This window comes from Rhipicephalus sanguineus, chromosome 4, assembly GCF_013339695.2.
Source record: "Rhipicephalus sanguineus isolate Rsan-2018 chromosome 4, BIME_Rsan_1.4, whole genome shotgun sequence".
NCBI classification, from domain to species: Eukaryota; Metazoa; Arthropoda; class Arachnida; order Ixodida; family Ixodidae; genus Rhipicephalus; species Rhipicephalus sanguineus.
The window spans coordinates 13,340,116-13,360,672 of record NC_051179.1 but is presented as its reverse complement, the minus strand read 5'-3'; the positions used below and the strand labels follow the sequence as shown (position 1 = coordinate 13,360,672).

The 20,557-nt window shown below is 46.7% G+C and overlaps 1 protein-coding gene across 1 annotated transcript in view; it reads right to left on the bottom strand.

Annotated features, from left to right (window-relative positions):
* The window catches only part of LOC119389430 (histone-lysine N-methyltransferase PRDM16), a 166,668-nt gene that overhangs the window by 131,150 nt on the left and 14,961 nt on the right, over positions 1-20,557 (bottom strand). Inside the window, exon 2 of the mRNA XM_037656673.2 lies at positions 6,237-6,316. Within this exon, the coding sequence (XP_037512601.1) occupies positions 6,237-6,316 (80 nt within the window). The remainder of the gene's footprint in view (positions 1-6,236; positions 6,317-20,557) is intronic.

The window sequence follows — 20,557 nt, the reverse complement described above, 5'->3', positions numbered from 1 at the left end:
GACAAATGATGCATTAGTCGCAAAATATGACGCGATTGTCGGCAGTTGCACCATTGGCTGATGTTATAATCACGATAACACCCTCATTATTACTTTCGTTGTTAATTTTGAGTTCAATAAGTAGATAATATGTACGTTTATATTATGTTATCGCGTTAAAAACACCGAACAAACATTAATATTAGCACTTCCGGTCTCACCGACAGCCCGTCTGCTCGTAGTTGCGTGGTTCCGTTTTCTTCGCCATGCGCAGCGCCGAAAACGTGAATATTTCTGTGCTTTTGACCATCGCCGGTTGCCGTTGAGAGTGGCAGCCGTTCGAGTGTTGCCTCGTCAGCTGAGAACTGCATCGTCGGCACGTTCTCACGACCGACCGAGGCACGGGCGCAGCGTGTCTCCGATAACAATGCTGGCGTCCGGTAATGGCGGCGCTTCGGGGTCTTCTGCCAGTGCCGTCTTACGAGGCGGTGTATCGGAGTATGGGCCGAAATAGGGTGCCTTGATGCCCGCGCGCTCCGCTGAGGGTGAGGACAGGCGCGTCGTCTGCTACGACGGCCGCCATTGCGAATCCCGCCGCAGCTCGGCAGCATGCGAAACGCGCTACACAAAGCGCTTGCGGTGCGCTGATACGTCCTGAAATAAGTGCACGCTAGTGAGCTTTCTCTTTTTCTTTTCTTTTTTGAAGCTTGGGCAGCCTTTATTGCTGTTGTTGCCTAAATGTTTATCAAGGAAGCATGTAATTCATGTAAGCTGACGGCCTGTGCACGTGTTATGCGTTAGAGGTAAACGTAGACTCTCTTATGTTGAAAACGAATCCTCTTCCTTACGCCGGAAGCGACAGAGTCTAAAGCCTTACTTAATTTTCTCGTAAGCTCTGCATTCCAAATACACAAACAATCGTTTAAAGTACTTGTATACATGTCAGCAGCAGCAGTATATGTATCTGAACACACACAATTTAGTGTTGCGAAGCTACCTAAGCGCGATTAAGGTGGCTCATTTTGCTAAATTTGCAAACAATTTACTCGTTTATTACAAATGGTATCATACATATTGTACACAGAATAAAGGGCCGAGGGGTAGTATGGTGTGAATATCCTGCTAAAATGAAACGAAAGCTTCTTTATCATTATTATTGCTGACATTTCTTGCTCACAATCTGTATCCGCTACTGTATCGGCACTCGAGTTGCACCTTGAGTCCTTATCAAAACGATGAATACGTTGTTGAGTAGTATGCCGTAAAACTTTGCATGCGCGCAGTATCAGTGCGTTTTTCCTTCTTTTTGTATCTGCAGTTTCTTTTTCTGTGTCTGCAGGTTTTCTTGCATGCCCAATTGCATGCACGTGTTATTGTTTCCAATACTGTTTTACTCTTTGTGCGGCAGATGCACGGCGTCGTTTATTTGTCTCTCCTATTAATAATAATATCTGGGGCTTTACTTACCAGAACCATGATATGATTATGAGGCACGCCGTAGCCGAGGGCTCCATGAATTTTGACCATCTGGTCAAAACCTGGTTTGACCTGGACCATCTGGTTTAACCTGCACTGACATCGCACAGTACACGGGCCTCTAGCATTTCGCCTCCACCTAAATGCGACCGCCGCGGCCGGGATCGAACCCGTGACTTTCGGGTCAGCAGCCGAGCTCCGTCACCACTATACCACCGTGGCGGACGTATTTCTTAAGGCGATAGCCTTAAATGCCTCATCAAACGCAAAATTTGACCGTCGGCGTCCCGCGTCTACGGCGTCAGCGCACCACGACGTTGGGGACGAGTGATACAAAAAAAAAATCATCGTCACGTGATGACGTCAATATATGATGTCATCATGGCTTCACAAATTTTGGCGTGACGTGATATGATGCCGTTATCACATCACACTGTAGCTTGGTCAAAAGTGGGCAGATCACGGAGGCAGTGCAAAACCAGGTGAGGTGCCTCCGATCTTGGAGGCAATGCAAAACCGCGCTTTGTGCGCAAGAAACTAAGAAGATGGCTTTCGCTTTCGAGCCGTCTTAAGCGAACGCATAAGGGAGCCTGTGAGTTTTTATCTCATTAACTGGTTTTCCATGACGTACTCATTGTACAACTTGACTTTGTTTCTTTTATTTTTTTACTGACATAGCGTGTCTACTGTACACAATGCTTCCCCGTCTTCTTGTTGTTTTCATGCGTCTTCTTTGTATAGACGCTTCGCGAGAACTGTTTGTATGTGCATTCCTGTATGAGCCTTCAGGGCTTACATCATTAATGAATAAATTATGCTTGCTCAAAGAAATAAGATACTGAATGTGTGTGTGTGTGTGTGTGTGTGTGTGTGTGTGTGTGTGTGTGTGTGTGTGTGTGTGTGTGTGTGTGTGTGTGTGTGTGTGTGTGTGTGTGTGCGTGTGCGTGTGTGTGCGTGTGTGTGCGTGTGTGTGCGTGTGTGTGTGTGTGTGTGTGTGTGTGTGTGTGTGTGTGTGTGTGTGTGTGTGTGTGTGCGCGCTCGCGCATTAATATCTAGTGTAAGGCCATTTATTTGTGCGCATTAATGCTGCGCTGACAGAAGCAATTACATAAATAAAACGCAAATTACACAATAAAACACAACTGCCACTAGTCGATTCACAGTGATCGTAAATTATTAAAAAAACCGGAACTGCGTAATTATTTAAGACAGGACGAAAATGTAACCTTGAAACACAGAAACAGGGAAGGATAAAAACATTTAACTGCACACACACATACATTGGGCATCAGACCAGCACAGAAGGCGTACTTGAAACACGGAAAGGAATATAAAAAAAGAACCCGCCGTAGTTTTAGTTATGGTGCTTGACTGGTGACCCGAAGGTTGCGAGATGGAATCCCTGCCGCAGCGGCCCCATTTCGATGGAGGTGAAATGTCAGAGGCCCGCGTACTTAGATTTAGGTGCACGTTAAAGAACAACAGACGGTCAAAATTTCGGGAGCCTTCCACTATATACGGCGCCTCTCGTAATCATATCGGGGTTCTTGGGACGTAAATTCTCACGAATAATTATTATTAGGAAAAAAGAAGGATCTGATCTGCAGACAAACGTGCATAATATATTCCATCATACATTTCAAATCACAAAAATAGCGAAAGCAAAAATCAAAGGCAGATACAGGACCAACCAAGTGCAGTAAATAATGTTTGCGAAGAAAAATGCAGGATTCATGCACACGTGAACCAAAGCATTTTAAGCATGTAGCTGATATCAGTCTGTCCATTTATTACGCAAGGTTAACACCGGCAGATGTTATCTTTGCATGTGCATTCGAAATACCGGCCGGAAACTTACGCTGCAAGTGCATAATGTGTTCTTTGGATGCCGCCTGGCACGTTTGATTTTTACTGTTCAAAGAAACCTCGTATCTTCTTAAACGATACAACTCCCAGCGTTTCTAGAATGATTGGTGCACTGCGGCACGCAACACCCAGCCATGTTGACGGTAGCGAGCGCATAAAACTGGAGGGAAACGAGCGCCGACCTAAAAACAGCACGCGCGCCACGCACAAGTGACAGGGCGGGGGATTCAAAATGGCGGCCACGCTGCCGCCAAGGCCGAGGAGGCGGCATCTGCCCTTTCAAAAGCTGACACCACTCTAAGCGGGGGCGCGCGCATCGAGGCACTCTAGGCCGAAACCGATCTCAGCTGTCATTCGTTCCAAACGAGCGCGCACGTTTGCTTCCATGGTTGGCAGAGTGATGAAAACACTACGGCGTTCGAGGTGCACACCCAACATTACCAAACCGACGCGCAGTTTTCAAGCACGCACGATACACAGCGCGATCGACTCCGCTCGACGAGAACGACGCAAGCCGACCGGAAGTGGCGGCACAGACCACGTGGTTGCGCCGAGACGCCAGAGAGAAAAAAAATGAAAAAAATGCCGCCGGCGCTGACGTCGCCTCCTCGCACCTCCGCCCTCCCTCCCTCCCCTCACGCCGCGCGCAGCTTTCCGCGCGCTCGCTGCGTTGAGTTGAGAGAGAAAGCTGCGGAACGTGATCTCTATAATTTGGTAACACCACTTAGACTTGACGGATTCGAAAAATTTTTGCGGCATATGACTCGTGAAGAGTCATACGTCAATAATGAGACTATTCCAATATAATTAAGAAAGGTGTTGCAGGGCCCCTTTAAGGGCTTGACGCAGGGCATCATGAAAAAGAAGTGCTCGTTTGGAGTCCGAACGCCTTCTGCTCAGCATACCTGAAAAAGTTACTACTTGCTTACTTACGCTACTGGCAAGTGGTTATTTTCCTTAAAAGTGTTTGGAAGCGAACTCGTTGGTAAGAATCCATCTCTAAAAAAAAACACGCTGCTTTACGCACTTTTTTACCCCCCCATCCCTCCATTTTCTTAAGCTATGTATTTGCGCATGCGCAATAAAAGCTTTGTTGGCAGTCAGCGCAGGTCCTAGTGTGTTGTTCCCTTGTCCATGTGTAATGTAGCGCTGTTTTTTTCTTTAGATGGTTATTTGAAGCTTACATGTATGGTCAGCACTCACTCCCGGAAAAAAAAGGCTATTCAAAGAAGAGGGCGCTTGTTCCATGTGTGCAGGGCATCGACACGAAAGACGCGAATCTCCACATTTAGGCAAGTTTTAGTGCACGAGGATAACCTAAGGGTGAAACGCTGATTTTTGTTTATCCTGTACACAAACAGTTGTCAGCGTACCTCGTATACCACACTTTTTTCTAAAGCATATTTATAAACCTTCGAAATGATAGTTCTCTTGTTGTTGTTGTTTTTTGTCTTTTTTCTTTGTTTTTGACGAGGCAAGGACAGCGCACACTTTACGAGGATGGACAGAAGGAACACAAGGCCAATGCCTGTGCCCTGTGTTCCTTCTGTCCGTCCTCGTAAAGTGTGCGCTGTCCTTGCCTTGCTATGAACAACCAGCTAGCTCGATATGTGTTATTTGTTTTTTGAGCAAACGATGGCCAGAAGCGTTTTCAGGACCACAATCCGCTCTTCTTCACAATCCACAACCTTCTTGCTTCAACAATCCACTCCGCCGCTTCTCTCGAAATGAGACACAATTAATGCCTGAAATATGAGTAAACTGCTAAAACAAAACAAACATGAGTGTATTGTTGCTTCACTGCATTGTCGTGACGCAATTCACATGGCGACGTATAATAAAGTAAATGATGTAGTAATTGTGAACATGTACCCCTAATGTGCTAATGATCGTTGACCATCTTCATCGCCCATTTCTTACAAATTTCTTGATCCGTGGATCCCCCAGCCAACCAGACCCTTTCTCGATTATGACGCTTCTATTTCTTCTCCGCAGTTTTATGTGCCAAACCCACGACCTAATGATAAGTCGCGCTGTTGTTGGAGACACCGGATTATTTTTACCAGCTGAAGTTCTTCAAGTTGCATATAAATTTAAGAAAAGGAGCGCTTATGCATTTAGATCCCACCAAAATGTGGTAGCGGCGTCCGCTACGAACTCCTCGACTTCGAGCTCAGCAACTGTACGGGATAGCCGCTGGGATACCAGCGCAGGTTTTCTTCTATCTCTCACACGCACCCATGGCGGAGGGCACACTGGCTCGAGACTTATACATTAACCTTATCTCTGTTAAGCCGCTAAATCACTATTGTAACGTGTTGACGTTACTTATAGGATACGGTTCGTCGCAGTCGGCGGAGTGAAACTTCCGAGCACTTGAATCGCCAAGAGAAGACTATAGCCATGACTCGCTGAAGACGCTCTCCCGTCGGCAACGTCCTCTCCGTGTATACATATAACTATACTCGGTTACAACCTGAGAAAAAAGCCAGCTCCGCCCACAGAATCGCGGCGCGCCTGCCCTTCGCCTGCGAATTACAGTCGTGCTAGCTGGTCTCCTCTCAAACAATAAGTACTTTTTCTCGGCTAATAATAAATACTACGCATATTAAGAGTTAAAGTTTCGCCGTTAGTACCTAAAACGTTTGGCTGAACATCGATGTCAGAATACGTTTAAAAATTTACCAGGACTTTCAAGTTTCCGACCTCAAACCCGGGCACGAACGTGTGTCTGTGTGGCAAAGTCAGCTATCTGAAATTCTCGAGAAGTGCATGACGTCACGAAAACGAGAAAGCGCTATGGATGGGGCATTTAAGCAAGTTCTTGTGGGAGGGACAGCGACGGCTGTGGGCGGAGCTCATATTTTTTCTTACGTTATAACCGCGTATAGTGACTATAGAAAGTGCGCACTCACCTCGTGTGCTGACGTGTCCGTCCTGCAACCGGCCGCTTTCGTGCGATCACCAGCGCCACCGCCGGGCCCCGCGGTGCCGCCTGCGGCAGACAGGGCTTCTTCGTAAACACAAAGAATTGAGCGAGTTGGTGAAGCTTGACTTCATAACGCGTGGTAAACAAGAACAAAAAAAAAGAGGTACACGGAAACACATTTATCACCGACAAACTGATTGTTTATTAACGTAAAGTTTCTACACATTCAGCCGCGCATACTCACCGCGTCCAGACTTCGCCTTCTATGAAGTTCAACCTACTTCTCCGATAGCGCGATTAACTGTAATGTGACACACATGTTGTTCAAACTGGCGGCAAAAACCGCAACCAACTTCTAAGCGAGATATTGGAACGGAATAGCATGGGTTTGATTCACACGCCACGCAGCAACCGTATGTAGCAAATCGCAGTACTGTTCTTTGTTTCTTTTTGCTGGCAATGTCAGCTAAGGGTGTTCACAGCATGCTGCCTGAGCTCACTGTGATCAGCAGTCCTACACAGCTGCTTGCATTCGTCGGTTGCGTGTGTTCTGAATTTTTTACATCAGTCTTACACACCCTGTGTGTGTAATTTCATTTGTCGTCGAATTCACTCGTACGAGCGGTCTAGGCCATACAAACTGCTCCAATTTAAATTAAACAGCCTCAGGCCCTCCGGTAAATCTCACTGCTGCCAATGTAATCTCCGTTCCGCTACGCTCCTCGACTTCACCCATGGCTCAGTGCAACAATGCACTTCACCCGGCCAAGATATAATTGCGTGCACCCAGATGCTTCATAAGTTGGGGAGAGGGGGCTGCCCCTCCCCATTTTTCCTACATTCAGCTTCCCTTAGCTTTCCATTATCCAACAGAACAGACTCAATGTACACGTCACGCTTGTGTTGGCAGCACAAATAATCATCACCCGCTTGAACCAAGAAGAGGAATCCGAGCAGTAACCACGTGTGCCTTTATTCCACTTTATACTTATGCAGTGCTAAAGTACAACAGATGCCCGCACAAGCGGCTGGTACTGGTGTTGACGTCTGCGTTATCGCGCTGTGACAGTCACCTATAGAAATGTGAACAATTCGGATGTTTAATCTTCCTCTATCTCGATCTTTACCTTCTTATGTTTTAAACTCCTCCTCCTCCCATATCCACCTGTGTAGGATGGCATGCTAAATTTTATCTTCTGGTTGACCTTCCTGCCTTTCACCTCTGCTTTAATAATATTAAATGCTGGGTTTCTCCGTGCCAAAACGACGACGTGATTACGAGGCACGCGTAAGTGGCGGACTCCGGGTTAATTTCAACCACCAGGTGTTCTTTACTGTGCAGCTAAATGTAAGCAAACTGTTGTTCGCGCTCGTTTGTCTTCTTTCCTCCCGTCCTTGTGCGGGCTGATTTCTTCCCAAAATGCATTCATACCAACTCGGCCAGCTTTCTATGCTTTTACACACTGGTGTTCTTTGTATTTCACCCACATCGAAATGCGGCCGCCGTAGCCAGGTATCGAACCCGCGCCCTCGACCTTGGCATCGCGGCACCTGACGTGCTAAGCTAAAACGGCGGGTTTCACCTCCTCTTTTATTTTCTCTCTCTCTCATTATCAACATCACGTGAAATATTTGATCACCCCGTGAGAACAACGCTATAGCTCAAGCTTCTCTCCTAATCTCAAGATATTCAATAACGTATATATATACGCTAAATAGTGAATGTCTTAATTCGTGCTTTCTTCATACATTCGGAATATATTTACAGGTTTAATAAATAACGCTTAAATGATCGCCCGCAATCATCACTCAACTTCGTGTTATTAGGAACTTCGTTCCTTACGAGAGCGCCACTAAATTTTAGCAGTCTATCCCCTTAAGTATTTCGTCACACGGGTAGTTTAACTTTATCATCTGTGGCAGCCCTTGTGTTCATATTGCGTGCCGTGAAGACACTCTTCGTTTCCATGGAGCAGCCTGAGTTTTTTCCTGCTTAAATTGTTACCATGCGCTATTTATTTGTTTCTTTCCGATTAATTCTTGCATGTCAGCCATTGAGCCAACGTCATATTGACGTCATACATCCTACGCCATCATGCGTGCCACGCAAGGGGATTTGCCATAATGCGGCTTCCAGGAACATTAAAAGCAGCTTCTCCCCGTATGAAGCCTCTTAAAGGCCACGAGTCGACGTCTTTGAATGCAGGACTAAAATAGCAGGACCTATCTATCAATCGCAAACTATATATATATGCTCCCAAATGCTCTAACTCCCTATTTTGCCCGAACGAACCTATTCAAATACTCTTTTTTTCCGCGCACCATTAATGATTGGAACAACTTACCTCTATAAATGCTGTATTATTTTTACTATTTTACTTCTTACACTTGCATTGTTCAAAGTAGTGTCCTTAAGAACATATTCTCCTTTTGTTGTTTTTGTTGGGTTTTTTTTTGTGTGTGTGCTCAAAATCGCATCGTTCAACTTACAAGATTGTTTTACTTCTGTTGACCTAATGTGTTCTACCCACCCTGCGTGGACTTCGTGTCCGCACTATGTATTAAATAATATATATATATATATATATATATATATATATATATATATATATATATATATATATATATATATATATATATATATATATATATATATATATATTAGGCTTTTATGCATGACACTAGCTGCCCCATCTATAGTGTCTCGTAAATTGAAGAACTATAGGTAAAATAAATACTTGAAAAAGAGCGCCTCCGTGCCAGATGCAGAATTAACTGCAACAGCCGTGTAGCTGTAGCTGCTGAGAGAATCATGGCTTCGCACCTTCTAAGAGATTCTGAGATCCATTACTCATAAATGCAATGTGAAACCGTCGCCTCTTTGTTTTAAAGAAGCGAGCACCATTTACTTGTGCGGACATTTCGTTTGATTCGGGGAGACGCACTTCGCGGATTATTCACGAATTAGGCTCGCTCTTGGTCTTCGACGCCATGTCCGTAACCACGAGCCTGTATTCACAATAGCAGAAAAAGTGAACAGCCCGGAAAAGAAGTAACGCCCTCGATTGCAGTCAACATTTCGATAACGATATTTTGGTTAACGAAGTACATAAGACGCCCTGTTCTTGAATTCTGTAACACAATGATTTCGGCGAAACCTTACAATGTTGTCGACTTTTTTCCCACTTCATCCTGCTTCTTTTCTTATCTGTTTCTAAAAAGTTTTTCTTACGTTCCATAAAAAAATAATAAAAGTGAAATTAGACGTTAGTTTTAACTCATTCCTTCAATAAAATAAATTTCTAATGACTTTATGACATAATATAACAGAGCAAAAACAGACGGGACTGAGGAAAAGAAAACTGCAGGACGAGCGCTGTCCTTCTACCGAACATCTTTATATACATATATATTGTGCGCCTGCGCAGTTGTCTTTCTTTTTTCTTTTTCTTTTTTAAGGGGGTGGGGGTCGTGTTTTAGTTGTTTGTGTGTTTTTTGTCTCTCTAAAAATATTTCAGTTGAAGGTCAGCGCTCTCCCTGAAGCCCTCAGTCCCCTATGTTCTTGCGCTATGGTTATAAACGTGTGTATAACAAGTAGCCCGCAACTCAATGCTTTCATACGTCATAACATGCGTGACTCTTATGTTCACCTGACTGTAATATCGCAAACTCGACTTTGATTCCAAGACTGAAAAGAGACGGGCCCTGCTTATAGCGCCTCGAGCACAGCACCGAGTCCAGGAAGCAGTGTACAAAAGGCACACCGAAGAAGAAGAAATTAATCAGACGACAGCTACTCGATAAAGAAACCGGGACGCAGTTGACAGAACTGGCTCGTATCCGTGCTTTCACCTTAATCGCGACCCGCCGCCACGGGCTCCCACGTCGGATGGCCGCAATAGCGCGCTGTCCGATGGGGCATCGCCGGCGAGCCAGGGTCGAAGCCGGAGTCGGAGCCGAATCTCGAGCCAGGCGTCGCGCTGATTTACGGGTGGCGACCCCGCACGCCGAGGGAGCGCCGAGGCGTGATTCAGCGCCAAATTTGTGTGCCCCGGGCCGCCCCCATTGAGTCTGTCAGCGGACGCCGATAAATGAGGCGATAAATTGGCCGCCGCCGATAAATGAACCCTCGGGACCGCGCGGTGGTCGGTCAGCAGACAATGGCGCTGTCAGCGCTGATGGAGGGGGAGGGTGGCCACGTGACCACCCCGGGCCCCGCCGCGCTTATCTCTCCAAAAAGGGTTGTCCATTTCCTGCGTGACCACGCCGTGGGCGCTCTTGCTTCGAGCATTTTTTTGTTCGACGGCAACGACGAAAACGGGGCTATAACGGCCCTCTCAACGGCCTTCAGAGCGGTGGCTTCATCGGGAAGCGCTTTTCACCCCGCATCCACCAAGCACAGGGCGCCAGCCGGGGCCCGGTCGAAGAGCGTGAAAGGACACTGCGTGGACATTTATTACGGGGCCAATTCCGATGGTCTGCAGCGTCGCTATAGAGATCTTGATCGGAAAGCTAGCCGCCGTGGCCATACCACTGATGGAGCCGGGGCACGTAGCTTTCACGCTATATCCAATCTTCATTGTCTCCACAGACATCCTTCTTCTCTCCCTTACCCGCTGGCTTTCCAACAACACTGTCTCGGTGTTGTTCCCCTTGTATTTTTTCTTCTTTTGTACGCGTGTGTGGATCTCTCTCTTTCTCGTTGCGCTTTTTTATCGATATAGCATTTTTTTCAGGGTCGTAGTACATCTTCGTCGATCCTTCTTCAAAACCTTTTAATACTAGATTGTTGTTCATACCATGATATCACTACTCTACAGACAACCTTTCATCTTGATCGATGTGTTGGTACAGCACAAAAGTCCTTCAATAGTCATCCGTTTCTTCTTTGTGAACTCAATTCTGAAATGTTACTTGCCAAACCGACGATATGATTGTGATGCACGCCGTAGTGCAGGCCTCTGTGTTATATATTTGCCAGCTAGTGGCAATGTAGTTCATATGCCCCTAAATCCATACACACGAGCATCATTGCATTTCTCTCTCATCGGAATGCCGCCGCCTCAACCAGGTTCGAACTCACTACCTCGAATTCAGCAGCGTTATGCTACATGGGCTACCGCAGCGAGTGATCCTTGGTGTTGTTCCCTGTCTTCTCTACGGTCATGTTTAATCTCCGAGCTCTACAATTACGGCAGTAGATCGCCAGCTAGCCCGACCAGCCACCCTACCAAAAGGCTCTTACATCTCTCCCATTTTAATGAGTCAGGTTTTGTTTGTTTAACCCTTTTTTTTTTCTTCTCTTGTCTGTGGTCGACTCCTTGTTCGTTGACAGGCACAATACTGTAAGTTCATAGCTTGGAATTAAACTTCAAGGTGCAATAGGAGTAAACATGTGTTTTGTTTTGTTTTGTTTTGTTTTGTTTTTCAAGTGCGACTCGCAGTGACCATAACATAGACTGCATCGCTGGCTAAATTCATTTCTGATTAGTAAGTGAAAGTGTTAGCCATAGTAAATCGTATGTTTTGGTCATCCACAGATGTGATATGGTGGCTTCGGACAATTCGACAAACCACGCATGCGCGAAACAGTCTCAAGCTACAGTAGACGCCCGTTAAGACTTGAAGGCCTGCTTTCTCGGTAGTGCTCCTTACAATGATCCTATAGTAAGACCTAATCCCGTACAATGAGGGAGCTCCAGCACTGCGTTCGTGTGTATACCTCTACGGTCAAGATGACAGAATGGCAAAAAGCCAAAAGTGTGGCGCCGTCTTTCTCGCGTCGGTGGTATGCGGGCGCCGATGCGAATGCGCTGTCCTTGGAATGCTTCCATGCTCTTCCGAATGCTTGAACAGCACTCAGTTCCAGCATTCAGCTAAGCTAAGCTATGAAGAGCGCGCTTTTGCTGAAGAAAGCGGGTGTGCAATCAGAGGACAGCTTCGTCAGCTGCGACGGTGGCATATAATGTTATTCAAGAACATTATTTCGTTAACATGACCCACCAGCTTAGTTTTCTTGCTGTGGTCACTAGGCACGTCATTCGCATGTCTTACGCTACGCTCCTCTTCTTCCGCAGTTTTCGGCCGCCAATAGATGTTGATGTGCTGCCAATGGCATCGCCTGGCCATGTAAGAGCTAAAACTATAAAAAAAATATTTTTGTATTTTTTATAATCTTTTTTGAAGAACCCTTCAATAGGAGTATCTAGAAGAACGATATCGCTAAGGTGGGCAAATTTCTCTCCCAGCCAGTTTTAACCTTGACCTTCAAAAGAGCAGCCTCTTCGGATTCAGACTCTCCTATAGATTAAGACAGGTTGAACATTAAGCCATGTAGCCAAGTACCTCACCACATTATTCACCAAAGAAAACGACTTTTATGTTCAGTCAAGAGAGAGACGTTAATTTACAGAAAGGCAGAGAGGTCGAGCTGAGCGATATTATGTTCTAGCCTGCTACTCTCATCGGGGGAGGAGAGTAATTAGTGATGATGGTAAGTGAAGGAGGTGAGTATATACAGTCCCGTCATGTTGGCGCAATGCTATTGCCGTGCACGACCAGTGGCTTGTAGGAAAGCTGTGACGATCCTACGACCACAGTTGCACTGTTGGCGTCAGGCCAAGGGCCCAACACAACCTCACCAGATAATGACCCATTATGAGATCGTTCAGTAGAGGAAAGCAATTCCTGTCGTTCAGCCAAAGCTACGACTGTTGGTTTCCAACACATGAGTTGTAGCATGATGCCAGAAATAACAATAACAAAACTTGCGCCATCACAGGAATTTCGCCACTAGGTGTGCTTCGACACTGGGACTTGAATGCAGTATTTAACAGCAGAAGAGCGCCCGACCTTTAACGGCAGCTATGCGTGTACACTTTTGAGATGTGCCATTCGAAGCTGCGAGACGCGACATTCGATTTCTCTGCAAGGGAGTGTACGCTTGCTTTCATTAATGCATATCTTCAGTGTTTTAACGAACCTCCGAAGATCTTACCCCTCTCCGCCTCTTCTCTCAACATCCCCCCCTCCCCCGCCCCTGCCGCACACACGAATCGGCCTCGAGTTGCACTTCACCCGTATTCTGCCAGAAAAACCGAAATGTATCTTCACCGCTGACAGAATAGTCATGCGGCAAAGCATTCACCATTAAGAGAGCTGCAATTCAGACGAGAATTTTTCTTCTTTTTTTTTCGTGTGTGTGTGCGTGCGTGCGTGTGTGTGTGGGGGGGAGTAGAGTATAGAGTCTTGTCACGCTAAATGAAACATGCGCTAGGTGCATATTGAAATTAGACCGATACCTGAGAACCCCTTCTCGAGTAAAATAGGAGTTTGCGTTCCTAAACACCGCTGTAATCGAATTGCTTTCTCAAATTGGCCTGGAGCTGCTATGCACAAAGCAGCGTGCCTTGAATTTTCGTTTCTCAGAGACGGTGATCTTGATCCGGTGGCGAAACTCGAGTGTTCTGGTCGGGGTTACACGGGTGAGGTTAGTTACACAGGCGAGGTTAGCCTGGCATGCAAAGCCGGCAATTGTTCCGCCTGAACTTTTCATGAGTTGATAGTATATGGTTGCTTCACCAGTTGTCGATCAGTCCCGTGTCTCACAGGAACCCGATCAGCAGACGTCGCACTCTCATCCTTGTTGCCACAGGCCCTGCTTGGAAAACGACGTCTTCAAAAGAACAGTGCGTAACACCTGCCTTTTGCAGGCTACAGATCATGGCTTCTCTTTCCGTGTCGAACTGTAGTCATAGCCAAATAATATGCTCAATGTCGTCCATATCACCGCAGAAGGCACGGAGCGGGGAAGCGCATCGCCCAGTCTTGAATAATCACGACGGGGTGTACGCTGAGTCGGTTCTAATGCGGTGCAACAGCGCTGCCTCTTCTCGAGCAAGTCCACTGACCAGGCTTCACGTGGGCGCTGGCAGATCGCCCTCATGTGATCGCGGAATATTTCCCTAGAATTCTGAGAAATCTTTGCAGCACATGTCCGTGCTTCGCGTGCAATAGCATCAGCTTGTTCATTTCCTTCAATTTTTACATGGGATGGGATCAACTGAAATTTTACGGTAAAAGAACTCACAGGGTACCTTATGCCCACACCTAAGACAACTGGAAGGTGAAAGCCATCTTTTTCGTCTCAGTCGATGCTGCGCCGCCACCCTCCGAAAGCTTTCTGCACCTAATGTGGTTTTGCATTGCCTCCAGCATTGCCTCCGTTGACCGAGATAAGATTCACGTGATTACGCCATCATGTGACGTCACGTGACGTCACGTCACAAATTTTGGCGATATGTGACGTCATGTGGTGATGTCATCGCGTGATTATGATTTTTTGCATCACTCGTGTGGATGCCGACTGGAGACGCTGACGCCGGTAAATTTTCGCGTTTGATTAGGCCTCTAAGGCTTTCGCCTTAAACTCCTTGCGCATTAGGTCTTTGAGCAGTGTCAGAGCAGTGTCAGAGACGATATGTAGTGGTACTGACGGACTCAATTGAGTCCGTCAGTACCACTACATATCGTGTTAAATAAGCTTGTAGTTTTCCCAGAGCTGCGTAATTGCGGCGCTTTCTACAGTTGTGTACGAAGCTACGCGATCCAGTCGACCAGACTACGATACGCCGAGGGAGGGTAGGCAGAATTCCGCTGCGCAGCTGTGTGTCTGTGCTTAGGTGTGCGCAGGTTTCCCCATTAGGGGGAGGAAAGTTTAATCGCAGCGCCCCCTCCCCTCCCTTCTTTGTAGAGTCCAAAAGACAACATGTTTCACAGTGGATGAAAAAATAAATAAATAAAAATAAAGCGATGACGTGCTTCTCGCAATGGCCTGCCTTTGGTCCCTGACTTTCCGGAAGTAAAGATGGGAAGTAGAGTTCTTGGAATGCAACATCAGGGCCTTTCGGCCGCCATTATTGTCACAAACCTGCGTGACCATAAGCCTGCTCTTTAAACAATGACGTGGCAGTTCTGACTGGCTAAAAGTATGGGGCAGACATTGCGCCCCCCCCCCCTAGCTGATTAGGGGGGCGGCCGCCCTCCCCTGCCCCCCGTGCGCTCGCCTATGTGTCTGTGCACGAACCGACCCGTCTCTACGCACTTGTAAATGGCCCTTAGCCAGGCTGAGCCTATGAGTGCATCAGTCACACGCAAGTAACAAACAAAAGGCGCGAAATTGATCATAAATACTTCAGTTGACCTCCTGACATCGCTCATAAGACATCTCTCGGCCTATAGACTTTCTAACAGACGGAAAAAGGCCCGCTTGTTTCTTTTTCATAAGAACTTCCTCGTGCAAAACTTGAGAACAATCCACCTTGCTACGTTTGATTTTGCGTCGACTACCGTTTCATGGTTCAAACGCTATTCTGCCAGGCCGAAATGCACTTCCATTCGTTCGGGCCAGAGAGAGAGAGAGAGACGTGAAGGAGAAAGGCAGGGAGATTACCAAAGCACGGGCTCGGTTGGCTACCCTACACCTGGGGAGGGAAAAAGGAGAATGATAGATAAGACAGAGAAGAAAGAAGAGTACAAAAAATGACAAAGGAACAGTTAGTGTGAACACACAGAACCCGAACATGCGCCGGTATTTCAGAAACGTTCGTGAAGTGTGGTCGACTTCAAGAAGCACAACAGGGCTTTTGCGGCCTTGTGCATGTACTAAAGCGTAAGCCAAGGTCCGAGGATCGTGTTTTACGAAAGCGTCAAGGCGACGAAGTTTGGCTTTTAGAACGCGTCGTTGAGTTTGATATGATGAGCGATGGCTCGGCCCAAAGAAACAATCTCAATGGAATCACTTCCCCGCCTCGAAACAACAACCCTTAGCATAACTCATTCAGGACTTCCCTTTTGAAGGAGTGGTCCCACTGCTCTCTGTAATGTCATGATGACATTGAGAGTATTTAAATAAATAATCAAACAAAATGTTTCTTTTCTCGGAGGAAACCAAGGCCCCTCTGGCGTCCTTAACAGCGTGCAAAGCAATGAAACTGCCACTGCGATGTGTGGCCACTGCAGGTCTTGGAACACGCCGTCGCGACGAGTACGCGGAGGCTCCGGATGCGTCCTTATCGGCGGCGGATGGCGCTCCGTAATTGGCATCTTTTCCTTCCGGTGCGATCAGACGAGTTTGTGTGTATGTGTGGACACGCACTGTGCGACAGAATGTCGCTTCCATCCACACGAGCGTTGTCGGGGAAGAAAACGCCCCTTCCACTGATGCGCAGCTCAGGGATGCTCGTTCTTCTGGTGGGAGTCCTCATTTGCAGGATTCCTAAGCTGCCAACTCTGGCACGCAGGTTTACCCGATACTTGATTACATGTGCGCTTTATCCCGTCGCACACGTCTCCTCGCATGCGTGTCCCCCGTTTGTGCCCGTCTACCACCAAGCCCAACTCGCACATCCTCATGATAACGCGTTCAATATGGGAACTACAGCGTCATTTATAAGAGGAAATAAAATGAACAAAGTCTCTCTAACCTGTGAATGGTAACAATTTTATGCCGTCTGTTCGCTCGCATGGGTGAGTGCGTTGTCGGTGTGCAAATACTTCATGGCCACGCGTGAAATGACCGAAATTTGATATCTGAGTTTGATTAATGCTGCTTAAGTATTAAACATCGCCACTGAATTCTTCAGCAATCTTCACAAAGTTCTTTTCAAGTTGGACGAAGAAAATACAGCGCCGACGGCAGTAAAAATGTGTATAAGAAGAAGAAGATGCTTTTAATGAGAAGAAGGAGGAGAGGTCGGCCTGGAAAGCGGGTTTCTAGCCTGCTACTCCTCGCGGGGGTAAGGGGAAAGGGGAAAGAAAGAGAAAGAGGGAGGTGGGATGATAGGCGACGATGGTATGGCAAATGAGTCACTGTACACACTGTTTTGCACGGGGACAGGGCACGCGCAAAAGACTTTATGCCGCACATGCTCTAAAGACGAGTATCTAAACCTGTATCACTTAGAAATCTCAATAGGCACTTTAAACATCGTTGGGCCTGGTCTGCATGCTACCAAGCACCCAAAAGCTTCTCCTCCGAATAAGGTCGGCAGTCCAGACGATCTACGACGCACTTAAGTGATTGTCTTTCGGTCGCGTACTGAGGGCACACGCACAGGATGTGGTGAATAGTCTCAGACGTGTGACACACACTGCAGTTAGGGTTTCGCTCTTGCCCAATCTTGCAAAGGTATCTTCGTGTATACGCAACACCCAGCCGCAATCTATGTAGTAATGTTTCCTGGTCTCTTCTTAACCGGAATGGAATCCGAAAAGCACGACCAGAGTCAAGTCTGTAAAGACGTTCTTGGCGATAATTAGGGTCATTCCATAAACGTGTCATAGATGTTTTCATAGATTCAGACAGCAAGCCATTGATGTCATGTCGGGAAAATTGAATTGATATGACTTCGCCGTTAGTGTGCGCCATTTTTGCTTCTGCGTCAGCTTGCTCGTTCCCAGCTATGCCACAGTGACTGGGAATCCATTGCAATGCAACGGTATGCCCGGATTGAGACGCCTCAGATAACATATTCATTATGTCACACACCAGAGGACTGTATGCGGTTCCTTGCTTCATGTAATTGCTGATAAGTTGAAGTGCCGGCTTGGAGTCACAAAATAATGACCATTTCGCGGGACTCTGTTGTACAATGTAGCGGGCAGCTTGTCGGACGCCGGTCAGCTCAGCAGCAGTAGATGATGTCCGATGCGCTATCTTGAAGCGTTTCGTGATGCCCATGTGAGGAACCGTGAAAGCTGCTGCTGAGGACGTCTGCGTGACAGACCCATCAGCAAAAATATGCACCGTATAGCCGTACATATGGGCAATGTACGATAAAGCAAAATGCTTAAGTCCAGCGGTTGGTATTTTTGACTTCTTTGTTATCCCCGGAATCGAGAGTCGCACGATCGGTTTAGGCATCGTCCAGAGAGGTACTCCGGGAGTCGCTTGTGGTGCATAATTCGAGGGCAGCAGATCTTGCTGCGACATCACAGCTTAGGAGTATGCAGCATTGGGTCGTGTGTTAATAATGTCTCAGTGGATGGTCTCGGTGCCTTGTCAATAACCTCAGTATAGATTGTGAACAAGGCTCCCGTGCGGGAGCCGAAATGTCTTTTTAAGAATATATTTTTACGTTGGTCGGCGCTGTGTTTTCTTTGTCCATGTCATTCCCCGGCCAGGCGAGATTCCGCCAAACTCCCGACTTGTTTTTAATCTATTTAATCTATTCTTGAAAATGTCTAAAATAAGGTCTATGGTCACTTATGGTAGTATTCCTATGCATCCTCTGCATATATTCCGCTGCCTAGGCTTCAATTGTCCTACGGTGAAATACTTAAATACAGTAAAACCTCGGTGATACGATAACGGCTCGTACAGATTTCGGGGTGATACGAATTTTTCTGTGGTCCCGGCCAAGGCCCATTAGCCTGCAGTGTATTGGGGTACGGTTGTTGCGAACCGATTTTCACCCCGCGACGTTTGGTACGAACGTACGCTAGTGCACAGGTGCGAACAGGTGCTGCCCGCGCAGTCGGGAAAGGCACGGCAGTCACGCGCGGGCGCGGGCATGCGCGCTGCGCGACCATCAACGATGCGTCGTTGCCTCTGAGATAGTTCGCGCGAATCTTGGAGGCCTTTATGCTGCCCTCGCGTTTAGATTACAAATGACGTTGACGTCGCGTTTTTTTTTTTTTTTTTTCGGACACGTAGACGCGTGCTCCTGTGCTCGAGGCAGCAGCGCCATTGTACAGTGTTAACAAGTGCCTGCCACGTTGATGCAAGCCATGTCCACGCAATCAGACGTTCTATGAAACAAGACTGAAACTTAGGCTGCGGGTCTGTCATGAAGTCCCATGAGAGGTGGACGAAGACCCCAAGAGACGAAGCGGATGGTCTTGTTGAAGGAGCTAGGCCTCACAACATACGCGCACACCTGGCAAGTCTCCGATTTGCACGGGAGGCTCCCGAATTTTGAGCAAACCTCCCTATCGTGCGGGCACGGCCATAAATCTCCCGAAAAGCACCCCCAACACCACCGCAATAAGAAAATAACAGCATCAAAGGACAGCGATTCTAAAATTTTCTTTCCTTCATCTATCGCGTGCAAAGCGCTTCTTAAGTCACTTTCGCCGCAGTACTCTGGTGTCATGCAAAAAAGCGTAGTATGATTAGGAAGCGGATACTAGCGGTCACGGGTCACAACACATCGGGTTCATTAATTACACACGCGCGCATGCACCGTATGATCGTACAAGTATGATTGTTGACGTCTAAAAACTTTACTGGCAATCATTCAGAGCTGTTCATGACGTCGCTGCGGCCCTGAGAAACACTGAATCAAAACGTATGCCGTCTTTCTTTTGTCGCATGCTATTTTTTCATGTTTTCTGGTGATACAAATTTCGGATGATGCGAATATTTTTGGTCACCCTGCGAGATTCGTATCACCGAGGTTTTACTCTATTGCTATCATGGATCTTTCAATTCCAAACCTCAAGCAGTGAAGGAGTTTTGTGTGCAAAGCTGAGACAGAATAACGAAAGTAGTAAGTCCGTTTCTCGTGTGTTTTGCAACCTCACAGGAGTGGTCAAGAGCCCATCTAGCCCTTAGACAAATCTATCTATCTATCTATCTATCTATCTATCTATCTATCTATCTATCTATCTATCTATCTATCTATCTATCTATCTATCTATCTATCTATCTATCTATCTATCTATCTATCTATCTATCTATCTATCTATCTATCTATCTATCTATCTATCTATCTATCTATCTATCTATCTATCTATCTATCTATCTATCTATCTATCTATCTATCTATCTATCTATCTATCTAATCACGAACTTGCTTGCTTGCTTACTTGAATTTATAGCTGTCGGCCATCGTCTACTGCAACAGTAATAATAATTTTTGTAAAACCATAAGCGGCTATGATGAGGGAGAGACAGGTAAAAGGAAAGGCATGGAGATTAGATGCGCGGTCCTGTACCCTGCACTTAGAAAAGGGGAAAGGATGTGCGAACGGTGAGATAAAAGGAATGAGGGAATGGGCAATTATGAACTGTCTGTGTGGGCATAGGCGTGCGCGCAGGGAGGCAGGGGGCGCCCCCTGTTCAGCGCAGCCACAACTTAGCAATAACATGTGAGCTCGCACTGTGGTTAAGCAGACGAGAAAGTGTTATCTAATCATTTATCATGCACTTTCATTTAGAATAAGTCAGGCTCGAAGAAATTGCGGGCTGTTGATCGAAACGTGGCCTGCCTTGCAGGATTTGCAACAAACTGGGATGGCCGCTTT